At 32.5% G+C, this 27,427-nt stretch overlaps 1 protein-coding gene across 3 annotated transcripts in view; it reads left to right on the top strand.

The window, feature by feature from the left end:
* The window catches only part of GLS (glutaminase), an 82,837-nt gene that overhangs the window by 38,060 nt on the left and 17,350 nt on the right, over nucleotides 1–27,427 (top strand). The window contains exons 8-15 of one of the 3 annotated variants that reach the window (XM_047872529.1): nucleotides 1,729–1,761; nucleotides 1,856–1,914; nucleotides 5,105–5,171; nucleotides 5,740–5,790; nucleotides 8,446–8,622; nucleotides 10,599–10,730; nucleotides 14,084–14,176; nucleotides 15,233–17,534. In XM_047872529.1, coding sequence (XP_047728485.1) covers nucleotides 1,729–1,761; nucleotides 1,856–1,914; nucleotides 5,105–5,171; nucleotides 5,740–5,790; nucleotides 8,446–8,622; nucleotides 10,599–10,730; nucleotides 14,084–14,176; nucleotides 15,233–15,379 — 759 coding nt within the window. In that variant the 3' untranslated portion in view covers nucleotides 15,380–17,534. Of the gene's footprint in view, nucleotides 1–1,728; nucleotides 1,762–1,855; nucleotides 1,915–5,104; nucleotides 5,172–5,739; nucleotides 5,791–8,445; nucleotides 8,623–10,598; nucleotides 10,731–14,083; nucleotides 14,177–15,173; nucleotides 17,535–27,427 lie in introns of those variants that run through there. The other 2 variants (XM_047872530.1, XM_047872528.1) reach the window with 2 other exon arrangements.

Genomic DNA, 27,427 nt, shown 5'->3' with positions numbered 1-27,427 from the left:
GCTACAAAGTAGGTCAAGCTTGTGACCATAGTCTAGAGTTGAAACAGGTTTTTTTTCTTTTTATTAAACATGACAGCTTAATAAAGAAAATTTGTATTTGTTCTGTAGGGCACAGTTTAGGTCAGAGAATGGAAGTTCAGTATAACTTGTTTATTTTACATTGATTAATTGTATAATGGTAATTATCCATGTAACATCCCAATGCAAATGCTGACATCCTTTTCCAAAAGAGTTGTTTTTTTTTTTTTTTTTTTTTTGTGCGTTTTCTAAGGTTAAAAAGGTTTTTGTGGTTTAAATGTTGTTACATATTTTACAGCATTAGGATCTATGGAATATTTTGACAACTGCAACAGTTCAATGAAGTTGGTAATTTCTTCTTTTAATTATTTTTCATTGAACAGCTTTGGAGTTACATTTCTACATTTTGAGTTCTGGTGTATTATAAGGAAAGAAAAATTAAAATATGTCAAAGGGCACTTTAGAGAAAATACATAGATAGTGATTACAATATGGCTGTAGCTAAATTATCCATCATTATCTTGTTTAAGCTTTGTTAATGCCTAATTTTGATGAAATAGTGTGGTGTTCTTTTCAGCTACTGATTGTATATGTGATTGACATTCTTTGGTAAATAAGTTGATCTGTAAGGTTTCACAGATTATCAGCCAGATCTTAATCCACTTGTAAAGTGGAGAATGAACCTGGCTTTATTCAGTTAAATAATTCTCTGGTACAGGTTTTCCCCATCATAATCAAATTTTAAAGTGTAATGTTTTGGAATTTTTAGGGTAAAGTTTAAAATTTTTGTTTTAAAATTTTAGTTGTCAAATTATTTTAAACCTGTTTTAAAAATTAGAGATGTATTGTTTCTATTGGGTGCATATCACCAATTAATACGTTTGATTTCAGATCTACATCTTACTGCTTTGTAAACTTCGCCGAGGTAAAAATGAAACCATTTGGCTACTTGAACTGATCTACATTACATAGGTTTTTCCTATTGACATTTGCAGTAGCTAACATGTCAGAAATAGAAGTGATGAAACAATACATCTTCCATGCTCTGAATTGGCATAATGCTAAATTCAAATGTAGCTAATTGTTTAGAGGCTATGAAATATATATTTTTTAGTTCACATATTGTTAAAACAAATGAGATACAAAAGGTAGAGCTTTCTTTATACTAGCAAAATGTATGCAGGATGTTTGCATATATAGAATTATAAAAGATTAGTTTAGTTTTGCAACATAACTCATCTTTCTAACTCTAATACTGGTTTGAGGTTATTTTAAAAATATGAGTAGATTGTTCTTACTTGAAAACCATAATTTATACTCAACTCTTTTCTAAGGGTGAAACTTTATTTTAAGTTTTTTTAAAATATGAAATTAAATAACGTATGTTCTAGCAGATTATGTGTTGTCATGAAAGATAAGGGAATTTGGGGTAACTAAAATTCTGTAACTTTGGGTTGGGTAAAGCTTATACTTAAAATAAAGCATTCCCTTTGTAATTCAGACCCATTGTCAACATATTGGTATTAATAAAAGAACATGTAAAAAGTTTATGTAAATATTGAATTATTTTAGAAGTATTTCCTAGATTTAAAAGTACTAATGTACAGTATATTAATTATGATAGCAGTTTGAAATTTTGATAATTATACTCAGTTAAAACTTAAACTGTAGTGATGCCTATATTAACATATTTATCTCATTTCTTTGCAGCAAGGAGTGAATAATGCTGAAAAATTTGACTATGTAAGTGCAATGTAGAATTCAGTTTTCATGCTTTATTTATATTCCTTAAATACTTGTTTTTTAATTACTGATACTTTCTAATTCTGGTTTATAGGTGATGCAGTTTTTGAATAAGATGGCTGGCAATGAATACGTTGGATTCAGTAATGCAACGTGAGTCTAATTTTTGACTTAGGTTTTTATAATGGGCCAGTCCTCTTTAAATTAACAAAAATATCTAGAGTATAGAATTCTATTAAACATTTTTTTAAAATGTTTATTGATTTTTGAGGGACAGAGCATGAGCAAGGGAGGGGGAGAGAGAGAGAGAGAGAGAGAGAGAGAGAGAGAGAGAGAGAGAGAGAGAGAGAGAGAGACAGGCAGAATCTGAAGCAGGCTCCAGGCTCTGAGCTGTCAGCACAGAGCCCGACATGTAGCTCGAACTAATGAACTGCGAGATCATGACCTGAGCTGAAATCGGACACTTAACCAACTGAGCCACCCAGGGACCCCTATAGAATTCTATTTTAAATGCTGTTTTGTCCCCACCCTCCCCCCCCCCGCAACCTCTCCCCTTTCTCTACATATATAATACATAGTGTATTTAGAATTAATCTGGTTTTGTCCTAGGGCTTACTTCAGCGAATAAATAATTACTTAAAATTTCATCATTAAAGGGAAATGAATTATTTCTGAATTACCTGAGAGAACACTTAAATGCTTTATATAGGTTGGATAAACTTCTTGTGGGTATAAAGTTAGAAGGGACCCAACTTTCCCTTAAATTACTGAGAGTTATTCAATTTTCTTTTTGCCTGTAATACCTGTCTTACCTCTCTAAATCTCTCTGCCTGGCTAACTTGATTTTAACCCGTTTTTTATTTTGAAATTTGCCAGTCTGTAGAAAAGTTGAAGGAGTAAGCAATGAATATCTGGATATCTTTCACTTATATTTTCTGATTAATATTTTTGTCTCATTGGCTTTCCCTCAACCTCTTTTTTTAGATAACTGTTTAAAACATGTGTATTTCTACACACACACACACACACACACACACACACACACACACACACACATGTAAATATACATTTTTTTTCTCTGAACTGATAGAAATAAAGTTGTAGACATCTCAACACTTCACCCATAAATAACTCAACATGTATATTCTGAGATAAGGACATTCTCCTACATAACCACAGTACCATCAACACATTAACATTAACATTAAGATCACTAACATTAATCGTAAGATGTCATTAATACATAAATGTACCAACTGTCCACCCCCTAAAAGCCTTTTATGACCTTTGCTTCCTAGGAATTAATCAAGGTTTGCACATTACATTTATGTCTCTTCTGCTTTTTTAAAATAGAAGAGTCTTCCTGCCCTACACCTTTGCTTTATAAAATTTTATTAAGTGGCTTTCTTTGAAGAGTGCCAACCACTTGTTTTACAAAGCAGGAATTAACTAACTTTCTCTGTGAAGGACCAGATAGTAAATTTTTCAGACTTGTGGGCCATATGGACTCTGGTTGCAACTACTCATTTCTGCTGTTTCAGTAGGAATGCAGCCATGGACAATATGAGGTTGTGTTTCAAGAAACTTTATTTATAAAAACAGGCAGCAGGCTACATCTGGCCCATGGGCTATAGTGGATATTCCACATTTTGAATAGGTCTGGTTGTTTCCTTGTGGTCACATAAAGCTGAAACAGTTTTGGCATGAATACTAAATAGGTGATACTTTGTACTTCACGTTTCAGGAAACAAAAATTTTCAGGTTGTCTGCTCTACCAACTTTTATTCATCAACTTAAGTATCTTTCTAAGAAGTTTTTCATGAATCTCATCTCACCTCTCTTCTGTGCTATTATATTACCATATTTAATTGAGCTTACTCTATGTCTCACTGCCTCATCACCACCATAAGACTCTGACTTACTTTAGACATGGGTAGAAATGTCTTCCAATTCATTTTTGTATTCCTGTTATCCAGCAGATAATAGCCACTTGATAGTGTTTGGTGAACAGAACTATATGCTAGGCACTGTGATCATTGCTAAGCAGTTAGTTCTTTATGTACACCATGTTGAGTTTGTTTGTTTTTTTTTAAGGTATGGCAAGTTGACAAGTTTATTTTCAAGAGCTTTTTCATATCCACATATCCAACATTGTTTTTCTAACCATAGAAACATTAAAATGTATAGTTAGGAGAGACTCTCCCCACCCCCCCCACACACCTTGTGATTGATAACACAGAGTGTCTGTCACCCACAGTTCCTCTTTTGTCAGCAGCCTTATGGATGCTTGCACGCAAGTTAAATCTGTCTAAATTAAAACTCATTCTCTTTCTTCTCAAACTACTCTTTGCTTCATGGATCCCCACGTCAGTTGATATCACTGTCCTTTCAGTCGACTGGATTAAAAATCTAGACTTTTGTATCAGACTTCATTCACCATTCCCCCTTTTTCCCATTAGGTTGAAAGACTTGCCGAAGTGCTCTCATGTTTGATCATAGCTCTCCTTCCATTCCTGTCACCACTACCTAAGTTCAGGCTTTCTATGGCTTTTATTACTTCGGTTTCCTAATAACATAAGTCATCCTTTCTTTTTCCCCTTTCCCAGACTGATGTCAGAGTTATCCTTCTAAAATGTAGGTCTCAACAAGGTAATTTGATGGAAAGCCTTCAAGCTTTCATTTGGTATGCCATTCAGGAGCCATTTTTAGATTTATCAGTCTTGATAATAATGTGGTCCCAGTCTCCTTTGTTAGTTTGATGGTTCTCCACTCTTCTCCATGAACCCTATTTCTCAGATATATCAGAACATACGCCATTCTTCAGTGCAGTCCTGTCTTCTATACTTTTATAACTTTGTTCATGCTACATGGGATTTGCCACTGCCTAGGCTTCCCCCTGAAATCTGTTAATCCAACAAATGCTGAAAGGCCCATTTCATGTGTCCTTCCTTTAGTGAAATTTCCATGGATTCCTGCAGTTGGAATTGATTATTGTACTTTTGGAGGACCCAGGAGATTCTGCAGTTTCTTAGTGTATTTTTTAATGGTGGAATACTTGGTAATTTTAAAATTAGCTTCTTTATTCACAAAATATGAAGATTAGAAAGGGCCTAACCCATTTCAGTCCTTTCACAGCTGAGAAAATTAAGACTGAAAGAATTGTCAATTAAATGACTTCCCCAAAAACCACATAGCTAGCCTGTTGACAGAACTGGGATTGAAACCCAGCAGTCCTGACTCTTAGGTCAGTGTTCTTTATACTATACTTTGCTATACAGTTACACTACAAGACAATCATACTTTTATAGAAAATAAGTAAATAGAGCAATTTTTTTCCTTCTAGGTTTCAGTCTGAAAGAGAAAGTGGAGATCGAAATTTTGCAATAGGATATTACCTAAAAGAAAAAAAGGTTCTTGAATTTTTTTGTTTCTATTTCAAATTATTGTTTTATTTAATAAAATATGTAAACATGTATGCTAAAAACTCAACAATAGGTTTTAAGCAACTGTCTATTACTATTTAATGTTTAGAAGTTTTTGCAAAATGCTCGAGTTAGTCGTTCCAAAATGTTAATATTAAATCAATTTAATATCTGGCAGTATTCAGATATTTTACTAATTACATTGATGCAAGTTTTTCTTAAGGATTAGACCATTTTTCTGAAAGTGTGATGCCAAACTATTATTGATTACATTTGGTTTTTAAATTTTAAGTGGGTGGTCCAGTAACTTGCTTTATGAATTATGAATCAGTTTATCATTGTTAAACTAGTATCTAGAAATCTGTATGTAATGTAGTTTTGCTTTATTGTTCTTTATTATTTCATGTAAAAAAGGGTTGTAAGCCTTTTTATAGGTTATATGCTATTTTGTTACCAGTTAATACGAGACATTTGTATACATTTTAAATTTAGTCTTTATGTGTCTCTTACTTATGTGCATATATTCTTGTTTTTAATTGCCTTTCTATTTTTTCAGTGTTTTCCAGAAGGCACAGACATGGTTGGTATATTAGACTTCTATTTCCAGGTAATTTACTTCACCTCTATGAGTTGTGTATATAAATGGATGTGTCACATTGTGCAGAGTATAGATGTCTCTGAAATCATGGCTCTAGATTAAGATAAAATATATTTACCACTCCCCTTCTAAAAAGAGTCCTCATGAAAGGCATTCTCATGTTTTTTTCCTCCTAAAAATCATGGCCTTAGAATGTAATAAGGAATGTTTTTTACTTTAAGAAGTATCAAAAATGGTATATAATTCCAGAAATTGGTTTGTCCTTATTAAAAACTAAGCTGATTTCTTAGCTTTTAAGTTTTGTTTTGAGGATTTGTTTGTTTCTTCATTGGAGTGTTCATATTCAGCATTTTAAAGTAGCAGTTTCTCAGTTGGTTTAATTCATTTCTGCAAAGTCATATGATGCTTTTTTGGTTTGTTTTTTAATGTTTATTTTCGAGAGAGAGCATGAGGAGAGGAAGAGCAGAGAGAGGGAAACACACAGAATCTGAAGCAGGCTCCAGGCTCTGAACTGTCAGCACAGAGCCTGATGTGGGGCTCAAACTCACGAACTGTGAGGTCATGACCTGAGTCGAAGTCTGCCACCCAACCGATTGAGCCACCCAGGCACCCCTGTGGTGTTTTTTTTCTAACTTAGTATAGTTTCTCCACATTCCTGAGTGGGCCACTCACATAATCTGCTGTGATTATAGAACTCAGTTTTAGAGATCCTTCCCCGATAACTCTCTTTTCTCCCTGTATTTTCAGTTCAGTTCATTCCTACAGATTTAATACCATCGGTGCTAATATCAATGGGCTGTAATATCAAGCTAAATAGTAAATTAATTATTATTGATTTCTAGTTAATCTTACTTTTGCCTGCCTTTACTTTTTAAGGTGCTTTTAATTTCAATTTTGTAGTAATGTTAAAAAATATGTAAGGGGGGTTGATAATGTAGATTTTGATGACAGTTTGTCACCTTCCAACGTGAGGCACTGTGAATTGAGAATCCAGACTGTCAGTATAAAATCAAGGTCTAATCTGGCCATTTTTTAGCCATGTGACATAACTTCAGTAACTTAGACCTAATTTCATTGTGTGTAGCATATGCTTAACCTAACTGTCTGCATTATCTTGAAGATAACATGAAATGATATGTGTCAAATTCCTTTGAAGCTGTAAGGTGTTCTATAAAATAATAATGTCATTTATTTTTATTTCTTCCATACGTTAATGTTTGTTTTCCTTCGGTATATACACTTTAGCTGTTATAGCCTAGGTGCTGCTAATCTACTATGAAATTTCTGCACTTCAGGGTAAAAATCAAGAGAAAGCCATAGAATAGAAGCCTTACTTTTTTGGAGAAGGGCTGCATGTAATTGAACATCTGATCAGGGTATCAGAAAAGTACTGTTAAATTGGGATTTGTCAAATTTGGTATATATATCATCTTATGACAAACAAAATTCCAGTTAATACTAAGTGTAAGTTAGGAAATGATCATTGGAGTTTAAATTTTAACTTCTTTTAGAAAGCATTTCATGATTACATCTACATAAGTCTTTGCTATCTGGGTCAGTATAGTGACTAGGTTCTGTAGTTTTGGAGAAATAAGGAAGAGGTTTTAATATAAACAAGCAAAAGTGAAAGTCAGTGAAAAAGTGGCTCCCAGTCAGTTTCCTAATGCACTGTAGCTAATAAGTTTTCCTTCTTGCTCTTTCCAAACCCCTTTGTCTCTTGTGGAATCTTGAAAAATTAGTAAGGAAAGATTACAAGTTGGTAACTCAGCCTTTTCTTCCTGCTCCCCCTTCCCATCTTCTTTCTCATCTACTTCCTCCCCCACCTCTCCATACACACCCTGCCCCCTAGTTTGGATTGCTGTTAATGAAAAGTAAAATGGAGCTTATTTATTATTTCTGTTTTATGGATAAATTTGGGTTTGCTGTGGTAAACTTATTTCCATTATTTTGATTATTTTTAAATACTGTACTATACTCTGCCTGGACCTTGCTTTTATTTATTCAGTATATTCTGTCCAGCACCCATAGTCAATATCAAATAAATATTTAAATATTAATAAGTGGTTTAAAAGGTAGTATTTTGACTTAGGCACTCAGAGTATCCAGGCTAGTGCTATCTTGGTTTCCATTCCTTAATTTTTTGCATGTTACTACATAGGAATGCTGAGCTTTGTTATAGTGAAAATGTCAGTCATTTTAGCATCTTTTTTTCCTAAAGTAGCAATTTCTAATGTAAATGCTATCTATCATAATACTAATGTATGTTGCTTTGTGTTAAAAATATATCACGGCTCCTTTTCCTTTCAATTTAAAAATAATTATGTTTGTGTATCCTACAGAAAGCATTAATATTTAAGCAACTTTGAATATCACTTGGGACCATTATAGATCTTTATGCTTAGGGGCTGGCTCTTCCTATCCTGGTTTTGCCATTATAAAAGACTCGATAACTGGGCAAATCAGGATAAACCTTAAAGGGGCTTGAAATTTGTTCAAATTTAAATCTTTGGAATGTTATCAAGTTATATTAAAATAATCCCCTTGAAGGAAAGATTTCAGATCTGTATGAACTACCAGATGAAATATATTTTCTTAGAAGTCAATTGTAGTACAGAAAATAATGTCAACCTAAATTTTCAGAATTCAGTTTTTTCTTCCTTCTAGCTATGCTCCATTGAAGTAACTTGTGAATCAGCCAGTGTGATGGCTGCAACACTGGCTAATGGTGGTTTCTGTCCAATTACTGGTGAGAGAGTCCTGAGCCCTGAAGCAGTTCGAAATACACTGAGTTTGATGCATTCCTGTGGCATGTATGATTTCTCCGGGCAGTTTGCTTTCCATGTAAGTAATTGTTTAATCTTAATTTTCTACTGCAAGAAACTAGTCTGGACTAGTTCTTTTAAAAATACAGTTTGAACTTTGGTTCTAAACCTGCACATTAATTTTTGAGAGAGAGACTTGTTTTTAAGGTTAATTTGTTACAGACTTGTTAAGGAATAGAGTTAAGCAGGCTACCCGATATTCTTAAGAACTTGGAGTTTAATTTATAAAACCTCATTACTTCTACTTGTAAGGCATTCCAGTGTGCAAGGTTAGTACAGACTTTCTCTACTATTTCTTACTAATATAACTAAGCCTTATGGTGATTACATACCTCAAAAGCTCCTTAAGTTCAGAAGGAGCGCATAATTGGGATGTTTAACACCTTTGGTTATAATCATAGATATTTTAAAGCACTTAAAGTATATTAAGTTAACAAAAATATACTCTTAAAGCTCTCTTGTGCATTTTTGAACATTTGTGTACACCTGTGAAATATGGACTTTCTTATCTCATTCTGCTTACGTCAAGATATAATGCCCTACAAATTTTTTTTATTGAAAATTTTAGAACAGAAAACTAGATGCATTTAATGTTACCCACTACTCAACTTCAACAATTAGTACCTTACCAGTTTATCTTTATTTCCAATTCTTGCCATGTAGTTGTGTGTGTAATTCTAAATGATAAGGACTTTTTAGAAAACAAACGAACAAACATAGCACCATTATTATATTTGAAAAAAAATTTTTCATTTTTAATATCAAAATATTTAGTGTTCAGATTATCTGGATTGTCTTATAAATTACTGTTTTGTGGTTTTTTTTAGCCTGGGATGCAAATAAGGGTCATGTGTTAATGATCAGTTATATCTTCTTTTATTATTACTTTTTAAATGTATGTTCTCTTCCTTGACCTCTCTTTCTTTCTTGTTATTTTTAGTTGAAAGAACTGGGTAATTTATCCTGTACAGTTTTTCAGTCTAGATTTTCTTTATTACGTCCATATCATTGTCCCTTGTATCTTGTATTGCTGGGAAATTGGTTTATCCCATTCAGGTTAATTTTTTTTTTCCTTAGTATTGTGCAAGATTACTTCTAGCAATAGGTATTCAATATATGAATATTAGTAAGCCATTAGTGAATACTGCCCTGATGATACGAATTTTGTCTTTTTATCAGTTACTGTCAAGTGTTACATAATGTGAACTTAAGTGTTTTGAAGAGGATTAATTTGAATTACTTGTGATCTTATCTCCTCAGAGAATTTTCAGACAGTATACCACAGAAAATCTTCTAAGAAGATACAATTTCTCATGTTTTTTTAGTCATAAAATATTTTTTGAAAATAACTTTTCATACTTTAATACATGTTTATTATAGAATTCGCAAATCTAGTCCAGTAGTGCCTGGGTGGCTCAGTCAGTTAAGTATCCAACTCTTGATTTTGGTTCAGGTTATGATCTTGTGGTTCATGGGTTTGAGTTCTGCATCAGCATGCTTGGGATTCTCTTTCCCTCTCTGTCTCTCTCTGTTTGTCTTTCTCTCTGTCTCTCTCTCTCTCTCTTTGCCCCTCCCACATGCTTGTGTGCACTCTCTAATAAACTTCAAAAATATATATATATATATATATACACAATCCAATATATTGTATACAATATATACTATATATATATATATATACACACACACACACAATCCAAAAGAATAAAATAAGAACATGCATAGCCCCACAATTTAGATGTAATCTACCTTAATCCTTAAGAGTGTATCTTTTCAAATATTTTCTGTATTTAAATACATCTCAACTGTTTTATAAGTGTTTTCTCATTTACTGTATTATAAACATGTTAATAGTTATCTACAACACTTGTAATGTTAGAATTCTGTGTATACGTATACCATAATTTCTAAACCAATTCCCTTATTGTTGGACATAATTTTCCTTATTTTAAAATGTTAACAAGAATATCCTTTTTTTTTTCAAATTATTTTCAGGTTGGTCTTCCTGCAAAATCTGGAGTTGCTGGGGGCATTCTTTTAGTTGTCCCTAATGTCATGGGCATGATGTGCTGGTCTCCTCCTCTGGACAAGATGGGCAACAGTGTTAAGGGAATTCACTTCTGTCATGTAAGCATATTTTCTTAATGAAAATAATGATCATATAAGTGGAACCATCCAATGATTTGATTTTTAAAATTTTAATTCTAGTATAGTTAGCATACAATGATGTGTTAGTTTCAGGTGTACAATATAGTCTTTCAGTTCTTCTATACATTACTCAGTGCTCATCATGATAAATGATTCTTAATCCTTTTCACTTATTTCACCCATCACCCCACCCACCTCTCCTCTTTGGTACCACCAGTTTGTTCTCTGTTGTTAAGAGTCTACTTTTTGGTTTATCTCTCTGCTCCCCTTTGTTTTGTTTCTTAAATTCCACATGAGTGAAATCACATGGTATTTATCTTTCTCTGATTGGCTTACTTCGCTTAGCATTATACTCCAGATCCACCCATGTTGTGGCAAATGGCAAGATTTCATTCTTTTTTATGGCTGAGTAGTATTCCATTGTATTTACCTACACCACTTCTTTATCTGTAGATGGACGCTTGGGCTGTTTCCATAGTTTGGTTACTGTAAATAATGCTTCAATAAACATAGGGTAGGGGTCCATATATCCCTTCAAATTAGTGTTTTCGTATTCTTTGCATAAATAGCTGGTAGTATGATTTCTGAATCATAGGATAGTTCTATTTCTAAATTTTTTTTTTTAACTTCTTAAGGAAACTCCATACTGTTTTCCATAGTGGCTGCACCAGTTTGCATTCCTACCAACAGTGCGTGAAGGTTCCTTTTTCTCCATATCCTCACCAACACTTGTTTCTTGAGTTTTTGATTTCAGCCATTCTGATGAGTGTGAAGTGATACCTCATTGTGATTTTTGATTTGCGTTACCCTGATGATGAGTGATGTTGAACATCTTTTCATGTGTCTGTTGATCATCTGCATGTCTTCTTTAGAGAAGTGTCTTTTCATGTCTTCTGCCCATTTTTCAATGATTATTTGCTGTTTAGGTGTTGAGTTGTATCAGTTCTTTATATATTTTGGATACTAATTCTTTATCAGATAGGTCATTTGCAAATATCTTCCCCCATTCAACAGTTTGTTTTTTTTAGTTTGGTTGATTGTTTCCTTTGCTGTACAGAAGCTCTTTATTTTGATGTAGTCCCAATACTTTTTTCTTTTCTTTTCTTTTCTTTTCTTTTTTTCTTTCTTTTTCTTTTTTCTTTTTTTTTTTTTTTGCTTTGTTTCCTTTGCCTCAGGAGACATATCTAGAAAAATGTTGCTACAGCCAATGTCAGAAATTACTGCCTGTGATCCCTTCTAGGATTTTTATGGTTTCAGGTCTCATATTTAGGCCCATAATCCATTTTGAGTTGATATTTGTGTATGGTGTAAGAAAGTGGTCTAGTTTCATTCTTTTGCATGTGGCTGTCCAGTTCTCCCAGCACCATTTGTCCAGTTTTACCAGCACTATGTTTTTAAACCATTGCATATTCTTGCCTCCTTTGTCGAAGATTAATTGACCATATAATTGTGGGTTTGTTTCTGGGTTTTCTATTCTGTTCCATTGATTTATGTGTCTGTTTTTGTGCTAGTACCGTAATGTTTTGATAACTACAGCTTTGTAATATAACTTGAAGTCTAGAATTGTGATAACCTCTGGTTTTGTCTTTTTTGAGATCGCTTTAGCTATTGTGAGTCGTTTGTGACTTTATAAAAATTTTAGGATTGTTCTAGTTCTGTGAAAAATGCTTTTAGTATTTTGATAGAGATTGCATTAAATCTGTAGATTGGATAGTATAGACATTTTGATAATATTTGTTCTTATAATCCATGAGCATGGAATATCTTTCCATTTCTTTGTGTTATCTTCAATTTCTTTCGTCAGTGTTTCAGAGTACATATCTTTCACCTCTTTGGTTAAGTTTATTCTTAGGTATTTTATTATTTTTGGTGCAGTTGTAAAGGATTTTTTTCTTAATTTCTGTCTGGGGTTTCATTATTAGTTTCATTAAATGCAATGGATTTCTGTGTATTGATTTTTTATTTGTGACTTTACTGAATTCATTTATCATCAGTTCGAGTAGTTTTTTGGTGTCGTCTTTAGGGTTTTCCTGTATAGAGTAACATGTCATCTGCAGATAGTGAAAATGTTACTTCTTTCTTACTAATTTGAAAGGCTTTTATTTCTTTTGTTGTTTGATTGCTGTAGCTAGGACTTCAGTACTATTTTGAATTATAAGTGGTGAGAGTGGACATTAGGGGAAAAAGGTCCCCTGACCTTAGGGGAAAAGCTCTGAAGTTTTTCCCCATTGAGTATGATGTTAGCTGTGGATTTTTCATATTATGGCTTTTATTATGTTGAGATATGTTCCCTCTAAACCTGCTTTGTTGAGGGTTTTTATCATGAATGGATGTTGTATGATAATCATGTAAGTGGAACCATCCAGTGATTCTGATTTTTAAATCATTTCAGTAGTTTATTGATTGTTGGCATTCTGCCTACCTGTCTGCAAGTTACTAGGTTAGCCATGGCAGTACTTATAAAGGATCTTTAAATTGCTTCTATCAGCTCCCATATACTCGTGCCCATAGGAAATTACATTTGTTTGATGCTGATATTTTAATTGTCATGGTTGTATATAGTTTTCAGTTTCCAAAAAACCTCAACAAAAGTTATTAAACTTGGAAAGGTATAAATTTAAATCCCAACATAAATTAAGATTATTATTGTTTATTATATCATCATTAATCTGTATGTTTGAATATCTTTATCCATAAACTATCTTGAAAAGTCTTTTTTTTTTTTGAGGACATAAGCACTACAAAATAAAATTGTTTCTAGATTAGTTCAGTATTTTATATAGTTACCCAAGTCTTGCTAATATTTCAGCTTCCAGTTTTATGTGCAATTTACTACTTTGTAGACTCTGTATTAAGTACTATAATTTTTCTGCAAACTTTCTCAGTTAAAATTATTTATTTTTCAGTTTTTTATATTTTGCAAAAGCTATAGAATGACATTGGATGCTTATGGATTATAATAGATTGTGACCAGAATGTTTATTTATATTTTTGTGGTGCTTTATGGTTATTTGCTAGAATAGTTCTTTCATATGACCTGTTACTAAAGGCCCATTTTATAGGAAATGAAAGAAACAATTTGAGTGGTTTAGCCCTAGCTAGTAAGCCCTAGCTAGTAAGCATTGTTCTCAATGCTTACTCCATGTTCTCATTCTGATTTTATCCATGTTCTCATCTGATTTTGGTTCTCTTCGTGATACATTCTGCTTTTTGCAGTGGTATTTTTCATGAGATAGTAAGTTAAGTTGGACAATATTAGTGTGATTTGTTGCAATATGAAAAAAATAGCCAGTGAATAGCCAGTTTCTTATTCCTGTCCTGTTTATTTACAGGATCTTGTTTCTCTCTGTAATTTCCATAACTATGATAATTTGAGACACTTTGCAAAAAAACTTGATCCTCGAAGAGAAGGTGGTGATCAAAGGGTAAGCAAAATTCATATTTAGATTATTATGTAATATTTTTCTAAAAGAAAGAAAATGAGATTCACCTGTTTGAATAAAACTTAGTTTGTTAGTGTCCTCATATATTTGCTAATCACGAATTGAGTATACACAAGTTATTGACATTTTCATCCTGGAGTCAGGAGTATATAAATAATAATTATTGCTGTTTTATTTAAATTTAAACTGGTTAACCTGGCAGCAGGGTTCTCCACCTACCCACCCATTTTTCTGCTATTTTAAGCAATATTTTAAAGAATTGATTCTGTTAAAAAAAAAAAAAAAAGAATTGATTCTGTTCAAAAAAACACTTTGGGAAGTGCTACATGTGGTAAAAAGAAATCCTTGTTTTACTCTTAATCATTTGTCAGTAGTAGTCTTGAAGTTTATTTTGGCATGGATGGATATGTAAATAGGAAAGGGATTATAGTATTAGTGAAAGACCTTACAAAGCCTCATAATTTTTACTGGCCACTATAGATGAAATATTTTTTTATAAAAAGTGTTTAATGCAGAGTTCTTGATACTCTTAAAGTAATATTTGTTTATTATCATTGTTTGGCTTCATATTATTGCACATACATACTTCTCTTAGTGCTAATATTTAAGAGTCAGGACTTAAATTTCAGGAACAAGATTTTTTGTCTTCATAGTTGTTCACTGGACCAAGGACTTGTTTTGAATTTTAATTAAATTCCTTTGCATCCCATCTAGAAAATGTTTATAGTAAATACCTAATTAGACTTGAAGCTGATATGAAGCACTTATAAGTTGAAAATATTTTTAATGCATACGAAGTAAATTTTCCTATTGTTAGTTCCAATCAAATAACTTATAATATGTGAGAATTATGCAAAGCTAACAGAATAGAAACTGCCATGGGTGTCAACATGAGTAACATGGAACAAAACATCAAATGGTGGTGGGTGAAAATGTTAACAGATCTTAATAACATTCATTGAAAAATACCGTTTTATAGCTTGGACCTTTCTTCACTCAAGTGCACTAATAAATTATGTATGTTGCTTGAACAACTAGCATTCCTTTGGACCATTGGACTATGAAAGTCTCCAACAAGAACTTGCTTTAAAAGAGACAGTATGGAAAAAAGTGTCACCTGAGTCAAATGAGGACATCTCTACAACTGTAGTATATAGAATGGAAAGTCTGGGAGAGAAAAGCTAAAGAAATGGGTTCTAGTTTCAGAATGTTCTTCATTTACTCTTTCAACCATCTTTAGGTTTTTTGCATACTATAAATATTTATTTGAGTTTTTTGTGTTTTCAACCTTGGGTGCTGGAGCCATAAAGCTTTTTTTCCTTTTAATCTTTGTATAAAGATAATAGATTAAAAAGTGGATTTGTTGGTCTTTAAAAAGGTATTTATACATAAGTAAAGCAAATTTGCTTTATTTTTAAAGACGCAAAAAGGAAAAAATTCCTTTAAATTTTTTCATGGTATAATTAAAATTTTAACTTAATCTCCATTTTAAAATGGTAACAGAAATGTCATTTTTGGTTCTAAAACCCACACATTGAATTCATAAGTTTCATTGCATTTTTTTTTTCTTTCCCAGTTTTAAAACTGACATGATGTCTGTAGGGGCAATAGAAAGTCATCTCTATGCTAAATACAATGAAAAGGCAAAATTAATGAATCCCAAATTACTTAATACAGTGATAGATTATAAAATTAGCTTAAGTTTATATTTTATGCCATTTTTAGTGATAAATTTGCTTTAAATTTTAAAAATTCATTTTAAATTTTATCAAACACTTTAAAATATAAGTCATGTCTTTGCTTTTTTACTTTGCAACTTCTCTGTGTTCTGTCAAAATTGTCATGTACAGGAGTGTCTTATGTTACTAAAAACATTCCAGCCAAAGAATTTCAGAAGTAGGATAATGACATGTTTTACTGTTAAAAAGCTATAATGGTTACTCAGAAGGAGCAACAGTGAGTGTCTTCAAGTGAAATGTTTACCTGAACAATTTTATTTTCGTATTATTCACGTTACTTTTTCTATGTTATATTTAAGTGTGAATGGTGAATCTTGGGTTTTAGTTTTTAATATTTTTATTATCGTAATAATTCCACAAATGCTAATGAATCTTTTATGATAAATTATAATAACATCTCATAGAGTTTGTTTTATTTGAACTCTAATTTTAGAGTACTTAGGAAATGAATTCAGTCTGATAGTAGTATGCTACTAAAATGTGTTAGATCTGAATCCTTTTGTTTGGTTATAAAAATGCAATATTGAGAATCAAAACTTGTTTTTAAAAGAAGGACTATTTTGGATAATTTATAATGTTTAAAGTCTGTCTTGGCAAAGTGATTGTAAAATTCTGTAGGACCTATTCACACTTCTTCCTTCTTCCAAATAACTCTTCAGTTTTCCCCACAATTCCCCATAGCCACAAGGTGTTTTTTGTTTTGTTTTATTCATTTTTAAACTTGTAGATTTTGGAGGGGCAGAGGTGGGGTCTGGGGTCTAGAAGGAGACTTGGTAGTTTTTTAGTGTCATGGCATATGTGGTAGGTCACATCTATAAAAGTAAATCTAGTAAAAAAGATTTCACTGAGTAATTTCAATACTAGCGCAAATATAGATACAGAAAACCTGATCAAATGATGTCTCAAGCTTGGGAACTGTGATATTAGAAAAAGAAGTTCCCTTCCAAAGGTGTTGGTCAAAAGCTTTTTGGGCTAACTTATATATTTAAATAATTATGTGTTAAGTTTTGGAGGACTTACCAAGGAGTTTATTGTTACTTAAATATTTCTCTAATGTACAAATGCAAATCTAAGTGGATACTTCTACTTTGGCCATTTACGGGGCGGATGGTAGGGGGGAGTGGTTTTTTTGAAAGCCTCACCTCTGCAACAACTTTAAACAGTATCATTTGTATTATTAGTTCCACCAAAGCCATTTGCAGTTTGGGGAACTGAATGTCTTAATTGATAGATTGGAAAAAAGGCTTTATTTTTTTCCCTGTGCTCTAAATTGTTATGTTTTACTATTTAATTTGGAGATGGTTTTACTTTATAAAATGAAAATTCAATTTTTCCTATTGTGTCCTATGTATAGATTTCAAAATTATGTTGTTAATTTGTAGCTGACTGTATTGTAGCTAATCTTATTAAGGATGAGCATCCAGAAATTTTTGTAGGAAGGTATATAAATGGAAGAAGAGGGAAGATACTGTGAATAGGCCCCTAAACTTTAATTTAAAAAAAAAAAAAAAAAGGAAAATCTTTGCCAGATTTAAGAACATTCTTTAAATTGATTCCTTCAGTATTTTTAATACCTTTTCAAATAAAGTTCTTGAAAAGTACCCAGTATTGTGGATTTAATGTTTCATGCCATTACTGATTCTTGATATTCAAGCATTTAGAAGTTAGCACATTTGTTTTTCTTTTTTTTTTTCATTATTAACATTTCGTTTGAAATGCATATCCTTCCTGAAATACTTTATTTTTAGCATAAATGTTGTGCATTTTATCTTAGTGTTTGGATTAAAACATTTGTGTTATTTAGCTTTCTTTTATTTGCTTTGTATATTTAATAATGTACCTTTTATTTTCCAGTATGCCTACTTTTTGTATTGTACAATAAATTTATTTTAAGCTGATTTTATTGTTTTTTTTTTTTTTTGATGAAAGGAACTCTAGCATTTTAAGTACAACAAATAGTTGGAATTTTAACTTCAAAATAGTAAATCTTTATGAAGATACTATTAAAATGCTTTAGATTTTTACTTCTGAGGCTATTGTGAAGACATACTAGAAATACTCTCTAAAGGGCTTCATTTGATTTTTTTTTTTTTTTTTAACAAAGTATAGAGTTGGTGGGCTTTTTGAGGGAGAGTACATTTTTCTATTGGTTGTACTAGAAGTATCTGAATAAAGACTTTTCTCCCAATTTTTTTTTGTTGTTTTTCCATTTAACAACTTAAAAAAGAAAAAAATCTACCCTATTTGCTGGTTTCCTGGTTCAGCTTTCTGAGGAAGAGTATCACTGGTGTTACTCACTGTGTCACTGTTTTATATGTTGTGTAGGGTAGGAAAACATTGCTGAATCAGATGAAGAGTATTGTAATATTACTTTAGAATTGTGAATCACAGTAGAATTTATATTAAATGGAATAACTATACTACAGAAATTCACCTTATTTACTTTTTAAGGAATTTAGTCTTCAGAAGGAACTTTATATTTCCACAGCATAGTCCAAAGTCTAATGAGGCTCCATGCATTGTCAGACATAAACAGTACAGTTGACTCTTAACACAGGTTTGAACTGCATGGCTCCACTTACTTAATTTAGTAAATTATAGTACAGTACTGTAATTTATTTTATCTTCCTTATGATTTTCTTAATAACATTTTCTTTTCTCCAGCTTGCTATGTAACATACAAAATGTTTTACTGAACTGTTTATGTTCTTGGTAAGGCTTCTCGTCAGCGTCAGCTATTAGTAGTTAAATGTGGGGGGGGAGTCAAAAGTTCTATGCAGATTTTCAACCACATGGGGCCAGTATTCCTAAGCCCTCCCACATTGTTTAAGGTCAGCTTTACTTTAAGTTTAAATTTTACTGTTTGATCAGATAACATCATTTGTATCCAGAGAAGTCCCAAATATATTGTAGACTTTTAAAACTATTTGAAGGGGAAATACCATTGTTTATAGGATTTTGTATTTATCTAAATGGGATTTTTTTTATAAAGTTCTTTTGGGACTAGGAAATAAGTTCATGTGTCCTGATATATTCAGTATGTAATTGATTTATGATTGCTTACTTTTAAAGACACACTTGGATTTTTTTTTTTTTTTTTTTTTTTTTTTTTTTTTGCTTTTAATCCATTTGAAGCAAAGGGAGAGGTGGCTCAGCTTGGTCGTCTTGGCCTGACAGTGTCAAGTTTTGTAGGCATGTATGTATGTGAGAAGAAACACTGATGTATACTGATATGTCAGTCTATACCCTGATAATTTATATACATGTGTGTGTTATATACATATGTGTTTGTGAGTGTATCTGTCTATCCAGATAGACATTTTTGCTGTCCCAGAATTTATAAAATATAACATGTTTTACTTACTCAGTTTGACTCTGAAGATTTGTGGTTTCTTTTGTTGTGCCCATTCACTACCTGCACTGTCAGGGTAAGAGAGTAACAATATTGGAGAACTTCATAAAAGGGAAAGCAGGAATATCAAATTTCATATGGAAATTGACTTTAAAGCAGTCTCCAAAATTTATTATATGGGAGGATTATATTCAACTTAAATAATGTACTTCTCATTTTGAACAGTTTATGGAACAGTTTTATTCCAAAAATTGTACATAATTTTTAAGAATGTGTTTTACTATTCATTTTGTGGAAATTTTGGTTTTTAACCAATCTTGAAAATGCTAGAATGTAATCTAAAGAAAAAAATAACATAATTTCTGCTCAGTTCCTTTACTGCTTTATATTAAATGCAGTATTTACATTGTATGATAACACCAAAACCAAACATTAGAGATACAGCCACTGCCTGGGTGGCTCAGTCTGTTAAGTGTCCGACTTTGGCACAGGTCATGATCTCACAGCCCATGGGTTCAAGCCCCACGTCCAGCTCTGTGCTAACAGCTCAGAGCCTGGAGCCTGCTTCAGATTCTGTGTCTCCCTCTCTCTCTGCCCCTCCCCCGTTCATACTCTGCCTCACTTTCTCTCAAAAATAAACATTTTAAAAAAGGCAAAAATAGGGGCGCCTGGGTGGTGCAGTCGGTTGGGCGTCCGACTTCAGCCAGGTCACGATCTCGCGGTCCGTGAGTTCGAGCCCCGCGTCAGGCTCTGGGCTGATGGCTCGGAGCCTGGAGCCTGTTTCCGATTCTGTGTCTCCCTCTCTCTCTGCCCCTCCCCCGTTCATGCCCTGTCTCTCTCTGTCCCAAAAATAAATAAACGTTAAAACGACACATCTTTAACATCACGGTGTAACACCAAGATTAAAAAAAAAAAAAAAAAAAAAAAAAGGCAAAAATAAACAGGAAGATATATTCAAGTGTATCAAGTTCGACTACTTTTTTCTTTTATCTCAAATTATAACATACTTAAAACATTTGTTTCTTACACTACATAGAAATGGAAAGAATTTAGTTGGACTAGGAGACGTTCTCTTATCCTTCTTCTCCCTTCTCCTGCCAAAGTAGTTTATTGAAGTGAATACCACACAGACTTGAAGAAATTTAGAGTTATAGTCTGTTTTAGTTTAGTTTTTAAAACTAAATTATAAGCATCTAGAACAAAATTTATCCAACATAAAACATTTGGCAAACTTGATGTTTTTTAGACTCCTAAACTTCTTAAACAGTAATAGAAAAGGTACTTATTTTTTAGATGCTTAGACTGATCATAAATCGTTATTTTTAATGAAATGATTCTCTTGTACTGTGGTTTTAAAATGTTCTTTATTATTTTATATTTTGATATATGAAAGGTTATTAATTTTAAGGTTGACTTTTAGTTTACCATATGTTTTGTAGATTATAGATCCACTTTAGTGATTTTTATACGTTGCACCTGTAGAGACTTTTAAGATGTGCAAAATGTGTAAAGCCTATGTTGATTAAATTTTTATTATGGCTTTCCAGTCAATTACATTCACCTTTAACTGAAATGAATAAGATATAAATTAGCATTTGAGTGCATTACTTTTTTTTGGTGGTGTCTGTGGTAGTTTTTGGTAAATTCCAAATCTTTTTTATTGAGAACTGTTATGTATTACGTAAACTTAAAAAAATTATGATTCTTGGTGCCAAATGCTGTGATGAGCATCAGGATACAGACTCCTAGGAAAGAGGAATGAGATGACACATTTGGGCAGTTGATCTCATAACACCATTGTTAGACCTTGAACTCTAAATCTCAGTTACTATCAGAAATACTTTAGTTAAATCTTGATGAAGAACAACTTGGCTTTCTTATTTATTTATTTAATTTATTTATTTATATGTATTTTCAGAGAGAGAGAGAGAGAGCGTGAGCAGAGGAGGGTCAGAGAGAGAGAATCCGAGCCAGACAAAGGGCTTGATCTCACAAACCGTGAGATTATGTATGACCTGAGCTGAAATCAGGAGTGGGACACTTAACCCCCTGAGCCACCCAGGCACCCCATGGTATATTTATTCTTAAGCCAAATTTTAATACCTGAGGACATGAGTCTTCTGGACATAGTATTATTAAAAATAATGATTTTTTCCATTAAGTATTTACCTTGCTGAAATACCTCAGATGATTGAAATTACCTATCTGGAAGACCTAGGTTTTATTTTTTTTAATGTTTATTTTTGAGAGAAGCACACGTGTGCACGTGAGCAGGGGAGGGGCAGAGAGAGAGGGAGATCTAGGATCTGAAGTGGGCTCTGTGCTCAGAGCAGAGAGCCCAATGAGGTGCTCAAACTCCCGGAACTCACAAACCTCGAGACCATGACCTGAGCCGAAGTTGGATGCTTAACCCACCGAGCCACCCAAGCAGGCGCCCCGGAAGGCTTAGCTTTTAAAAGGAAGTGTTCTTACCTGAAATAGTTTTAGATTTGTTTCCATATTACACGTCTGGCAATTTTTGTTTATATAATGAAAATCTCTCTGGTCAGTTCCACTTGGAACCCTCACTTACGATTTTAGTTCATATTCTGTAAACAGCTAAAGAATTTGTTTTATTTTTAAAACATAGCTCAACCTTTCTAGGTCTTTGTTCTTTCATTTACCATAATCTTATAATTTATTAGAATCCCATAATTGAGATTGAAAGCAATCTTAGAGTTTATGTGGTGCAAACTCCCGCTTCAGCCAACCTCCTTTCCAGGTTTCTTACCACCTTGCTAAATATTGTAACACATGTACAATATTTTTTTCTCTTTTTTGATGGAATTGTTCTATTGTGTGTTTTGTTACATCTTTTGTTTGTTGGTTATTTGTGATGAAAAGCATAATTGTCAGTAGTTAATACAACTCTTAAGTTATTTGGCAAACATTGTTACATCAATGTTTAGTAAAAACTACTTAATTGTATTTCTCTAGTAAAGAGTCTTACGCCACAACTTATAAAGACTGGAAAAATTAAGAAGTGAATGCTAACAATTATACAGTAGTTCTAAAAATAAGAAATTATCCTGGAACCTTTGAAAGAAAGTATAGGAAAAATGAGACTGTAAAAATAAATGTTGCGCCATTTGCTTTTAAAATAAATTCCTTTGGAGTTAGGTTAAATATTGAAAGTAAAAAGGTTAAAAAAACAAAAGGCTATTGGAGTTATAAAGAAATGTTTTCTAAAAGAAAAAAAATTTTTTTCAAGTCAGCTTTTCCCAGCACATACTATGCAAAATATCTACCTTACTTCCTTTGTTTTTATTTTGCATATTTGGATCTCTAGGTGGCTTCAGAACAAGAGTTTATTACTCTATCATGTATGTTGTCCTTAGTACCAATCTCCGTTTCATACTTCTGGGATTTATTTTTTATTTTTGAAGGAAATTTATATTGCTGTTCTTGAGAAGTGTTACTTTTTAAATGCCTTTGTTGACTTAGAAATGTTACAACTTAAATATTGTTATTCCAAAAAACAGTACGGGTTTCTTCTCAAAATTTAAACTTGCCTGTTACATAGCTCTTCCCCATAAGTTTATATAGATGAGAAGCTGAACTTTAGGATACTGGCTCTTACTCAGTATAAACTCTGTTTTCACATTATACTTATTAAAATTAGAATGATGCTGAAATATTAGCATCAATTATGCTAGTATAACTATTCACATTTGGATCATTCCATTGTAAAATTCAAATTGAAATCTTCAGCCTTTTGTTCATCTTTTCTTTATAATTATTTTCATTATTTTGTATGTGCCTTTCACAAATCATCACTAAGGAACAATTACAGATTATCCTTTGAGGGGATAACATAATACGTGTCTTGACTTTGTTTCATTAGATGAGATTAATTGTGTTGTGTAAAACCATGGTATAAATTATTGACTCCATCCATACTTTGTTGTTTTGTTCTTTCTCACAGTCACTCATGATTAAAGATCCTAATTGAAAAATTCAGACTATGTTAATTTCAAGTATTCTTTCTTTTTCCAACTTTTCCAATAATAACTCATTTTTGGCTGAAAATGAGGTAACTTAAAAAATATATGAAAGTTACTCATAAAATGTGTTTTCATTTTCAAGCCTTTGTATTGCTGATATGTTCATTTCCAAGTCTTAATATTGTTGACATTTACCATTCTAGAGTTATTTTCTTTAAAAAGTTAAAAAAAACATGAGTGTTAATTCAGACTTTTTTCATTATAATAAAAGTTTATTGTTAATAATTCATTATTTTACCTTCAGCTTTGAATACATGTGTCTGTGGGTCTAGGTCTGCACAAGAGTTATAATATAAATAAAGGAATGAACTAAATAATATTGTTTCTACTTTGAATTAAAATGAATGCTACATTTTTTACACAATGAAACTTTATTAACATCTCTTGATGAAATTATAGAACAAGTGATTTTGTTAAAATTCTCTGGTGACTAATAGTATTAACCCTTTTTAATCATACCAATAAAATATTCCTGCCTTAATGTCTCTTCTTTTTACCTGAAAGAGAAGTTTTAGAGAATGGTTTTAAGGAAGTGGGAAGTAGAATTTAACTTTCTATTTACCCATTTGTGAAGTGTTTCAGCTAAAACATGCTATTACAACAAAACTTAGAGTATGTATGGTTTTTTTTCACCTGAAGGAGAAACAGAGAAAGAAAACTAGTTTGCTGTGTTTTTTAGCCAAGTAATAAAAACTTGAGAAGCTTTAATTTTTATTTTGTCTCTGTTGTGCCAATTTTATTTTACATCCACCATATATGTCTGCCACAGAATCAGCACTGCTGTTGATTTGGTATCCCTTACATGTTGGGCTTTGTTATGTAATGGTCTCATGTATTAGTGCATTTACCTTATATTTAGGGGCTCTGGAGAGAGGGCTGTTGCTATGTTTGCATATTGTGTTTTGTAGTTTTTGTTTTGCAAAAATTCCCATTCGCTGCCACTGTGAATTTTAGATTTTTGTTTTAGTTAAGAACGTGGGATCTTCTGCAAAAGTTCTTAATAGAGTGAAACTGTGGTTTACTTAGTGCTTTTGGGACTTAAATAGGATCAGTGAATGCTGGGCAGTTGGGTATAGGATCTGGATAGGTAATGTGGTATACCATAAGGCATGAACTTCTGAGGCTTGTTTTCTACCTTAAAAATTCATATAAATTTTGTTCTGTTTCACCTGTTTTAATATTTTTTTTAAAACGTAGTATTTATAAGGTCTGTGACTAACCGTTATCTTCTCCAGAATTGGAGTAAAATGGACTTCAGGAAGATGTGCCACTCTTATTCATTCTGACATAGGATAGTAATGGTTAATCTGTAAACATTCTTAATCATAGGTTTGAAGTTACCATTTTTACCTAAAATTGGCAGTAATTTTAAAAAGAATGTCTTTCATCTATGCCTGCTGCCTGTGCCCAAAGACCTTGGAAGTCTAGAGTTTCTTTCTCAATCCCTTATCACAAGAGATTTTGCAGTGTGTAGGCTAATCGCTAAATATACAGTGATCAGTCCTCAAAGGTGTAGGCCAAAATTGAGGTAATCTCAATTTGCTAAGGCCGTCCAGTTTCCTAACCTAGAGGATCCTGTGGTTTTCTGTAGTTTGCTTTCAATGTCCATAATTTCAGTCAACTCTAGCAACAGTGCATGCCCAATACACCATCAGCAGAAACCTGATAACATCAGAATTTGAATAGCATGACTTTTAGCACTCACTGTGACTTACTATGGGTTAACCATCCGTGAATGTTTTGAGAATTTTTTAATCCCCCTGAAGTCTATGAAGTAGGTATTACTACCTCTGTAGATTTATATAGGTCTTGTAAATTCACTAAGGTCACAGAATTCGATCCTATATAGAACCAGGATTTACACGCAGGCAGTTTTGGTTCCAGAGCTCATTGTCTTGACCATAGACTATATTATTTCCCATTGCAAAATGTAAGCAGAGCAACTTATGTCTCCTTGTTAATAAAATCAAGATACTCCATGGAAATTTAAGGACAATACAATTTCAGAGTGTCTTGATAGACCAAAAAGGGAAATTTCATATTAAATAAGGTTATCCTGTGATACTTTGAATTTCCTATACCTTATATAAGGCAATGTCTCCATCACATACCACCAGTGTCCTACAATTTTCATATGTGCATGTAATTATTTCACTCAGAGAAAAGTTCCTCTCCCCAGAGATCCTTTTACTAAGAATTAGATATGTTGGGAAACTATTAGGGGTTTTTTGGCAGACAGCACATTTATGTCTAAAATGTCTCGGGGCACTTGGGTGGCTCAGTCAAGCATCTGACTCTGGTTTCGGCTCAGGTCATGATCTTATGGTTTTGTGAGTTCGAACCCTGCATCAGGCTCTGCGCTGGCAGCATGGAGCCTGGTTTGGATTCTCTCTCTCCCTCTATCTTTCTGTCCCTCCCCTACCTGTGCTGTCTCTGTCTCTCCCAAAATGAATAAATAAACTTTTTTTAAAAAGTCAAAAAAAAGTGTTGATATAAATGGGAAAATTAACTCCAATATTACTTGACTATAGAAGATAACAAGTCAGCCCTAAATATCAGTGAAGTCATTTTTAGTTTAGCTCTTATAAGTCGTTTTCATTACTTAAAAAGTTTCCTTATTGTATATTCCTAGCATTAAATATAAATCAGTACACTGGCACTAAAAGCCGATGTTTATTCTAACTCTTTAAAACTTAATTTTAAAGATGCACTTTTAAATCCTTTTGTGTATTTCCTCTAAATGCCTATCAGCTAACCTCAACTTATCAAAACCTTTAAAAACCCTGGTTCCATAAAGCTTTCCACAGGGTTCAATTGTAGGGGTTTTCACTAACCTTATTTATATATAAGAATTCTATGATCTGGATTTGGATTTATTATCCAAAAATTAATGTATCTTTCTTCACATCTGCACTTGTTTTTAGGGTAAAAAAATTTTTTTGGAAACCAACCAGAATGATTCAATGATGAAAAACAAATTTTGTATTCTCATCCACAGTCATTTATACTTGTTCTTGTATATATGATTTTAATGATAATGTTAGATATAAGCAGATTCCCCCAAAATATGTGTACTGGACTATGAAACACAATTCTGCTGTTAAAGTATATCTAAAAAATAACTTCCACCTATCCTAATGCCCTTACTCAGGAGAGCTGGTAGTAAGTGTTCCCATTTCCAATTAAATTGTTCTTCCATTATTGTTTTTATAATAATGTAGTAGGGTACAAGATGAACAAATAGTTCATTCTTTCAGTGAAGTTGTTTTTCCACTAAAGTTGCTATAAGAAAGTGACCAGGACTCTTCTGAGTCTTGATTTCTAGGTTTCCAAATATTGTTATGAAACAATTTTTCATCCATTCTAAATACCAAGCATTTTGTTTTTCTCTTGTGTGTGTTTTCTGCTCTTCATTCCTGGTATTGCATATAAATCCCCTACCAATGTGTAAGATTAGATCCCAATATATAAATGCAAATGTATAACTGTTCAGATTATTTTTTTCTACCAAGAACCAGTTATCCCTCAATATTTCACTAGTTTTTGTTTACACATACACACAGTTTAAGTTATTTAGCCAATTTAATTTGACAGAGTAGTTCTGGTTTTATATAAATTAGCTTTAGTATTCTGTTTATTGTTCATTCGCTGATTACTTCTTCATTTAACCAATATTTATTTGTTCCTTGCCTGTTCCATGCCAGAAACTGCAAAGTACTTAGGATATGCGGGTAGTCAATGAGTCTGATCAAGCCCTTGATGTTTGCAATCTAGTGGGGATGTAGATACTGAATAGTTAATAAAATAGCAAAAATGGTGATAAGTGATTTGTTCATACAGATGCATGTAGATCTAGTTCATTTTTACTTATAAAGGAGGTGAAATGGCATATACCAAGTGATTTATACACCTGTAACAGACTTTGTGAGATAAACATACAATGTAGTTAAAGTATAAGAACATGCACACCAGTCTTCAGTAAAACTTCCCTCTGAGAAAGAGGGGGATGAGTGCTGGGGGAATAGTTAGCTATAACATTTTGTATCTTGAAGAAATACACAAATACAGTAAATGGTAGACATGTACAAAGTTCCAGCAG

The sequence above is a fragment of the Prionailurus viverrinus genome, chromosome C1, assembly GCF_022837055.1.
Source record: "Prionailurus viverrinus isolate Anna chromosome C1, UM_Priviv_1.0, whole genome shotgun sequence".
In the NCBI taxonomy this organism is placed as follows: Eukaryota; Metazoa; Chordata; class Mammalia; order Carnivora; family Felidae; genus Prionailurus; species Prionailurus viverrinus.
Note: the sequence above shows the minus strand (reverse complement) of the source record. Positions and strands in the feature narration are given on the sequence as shown.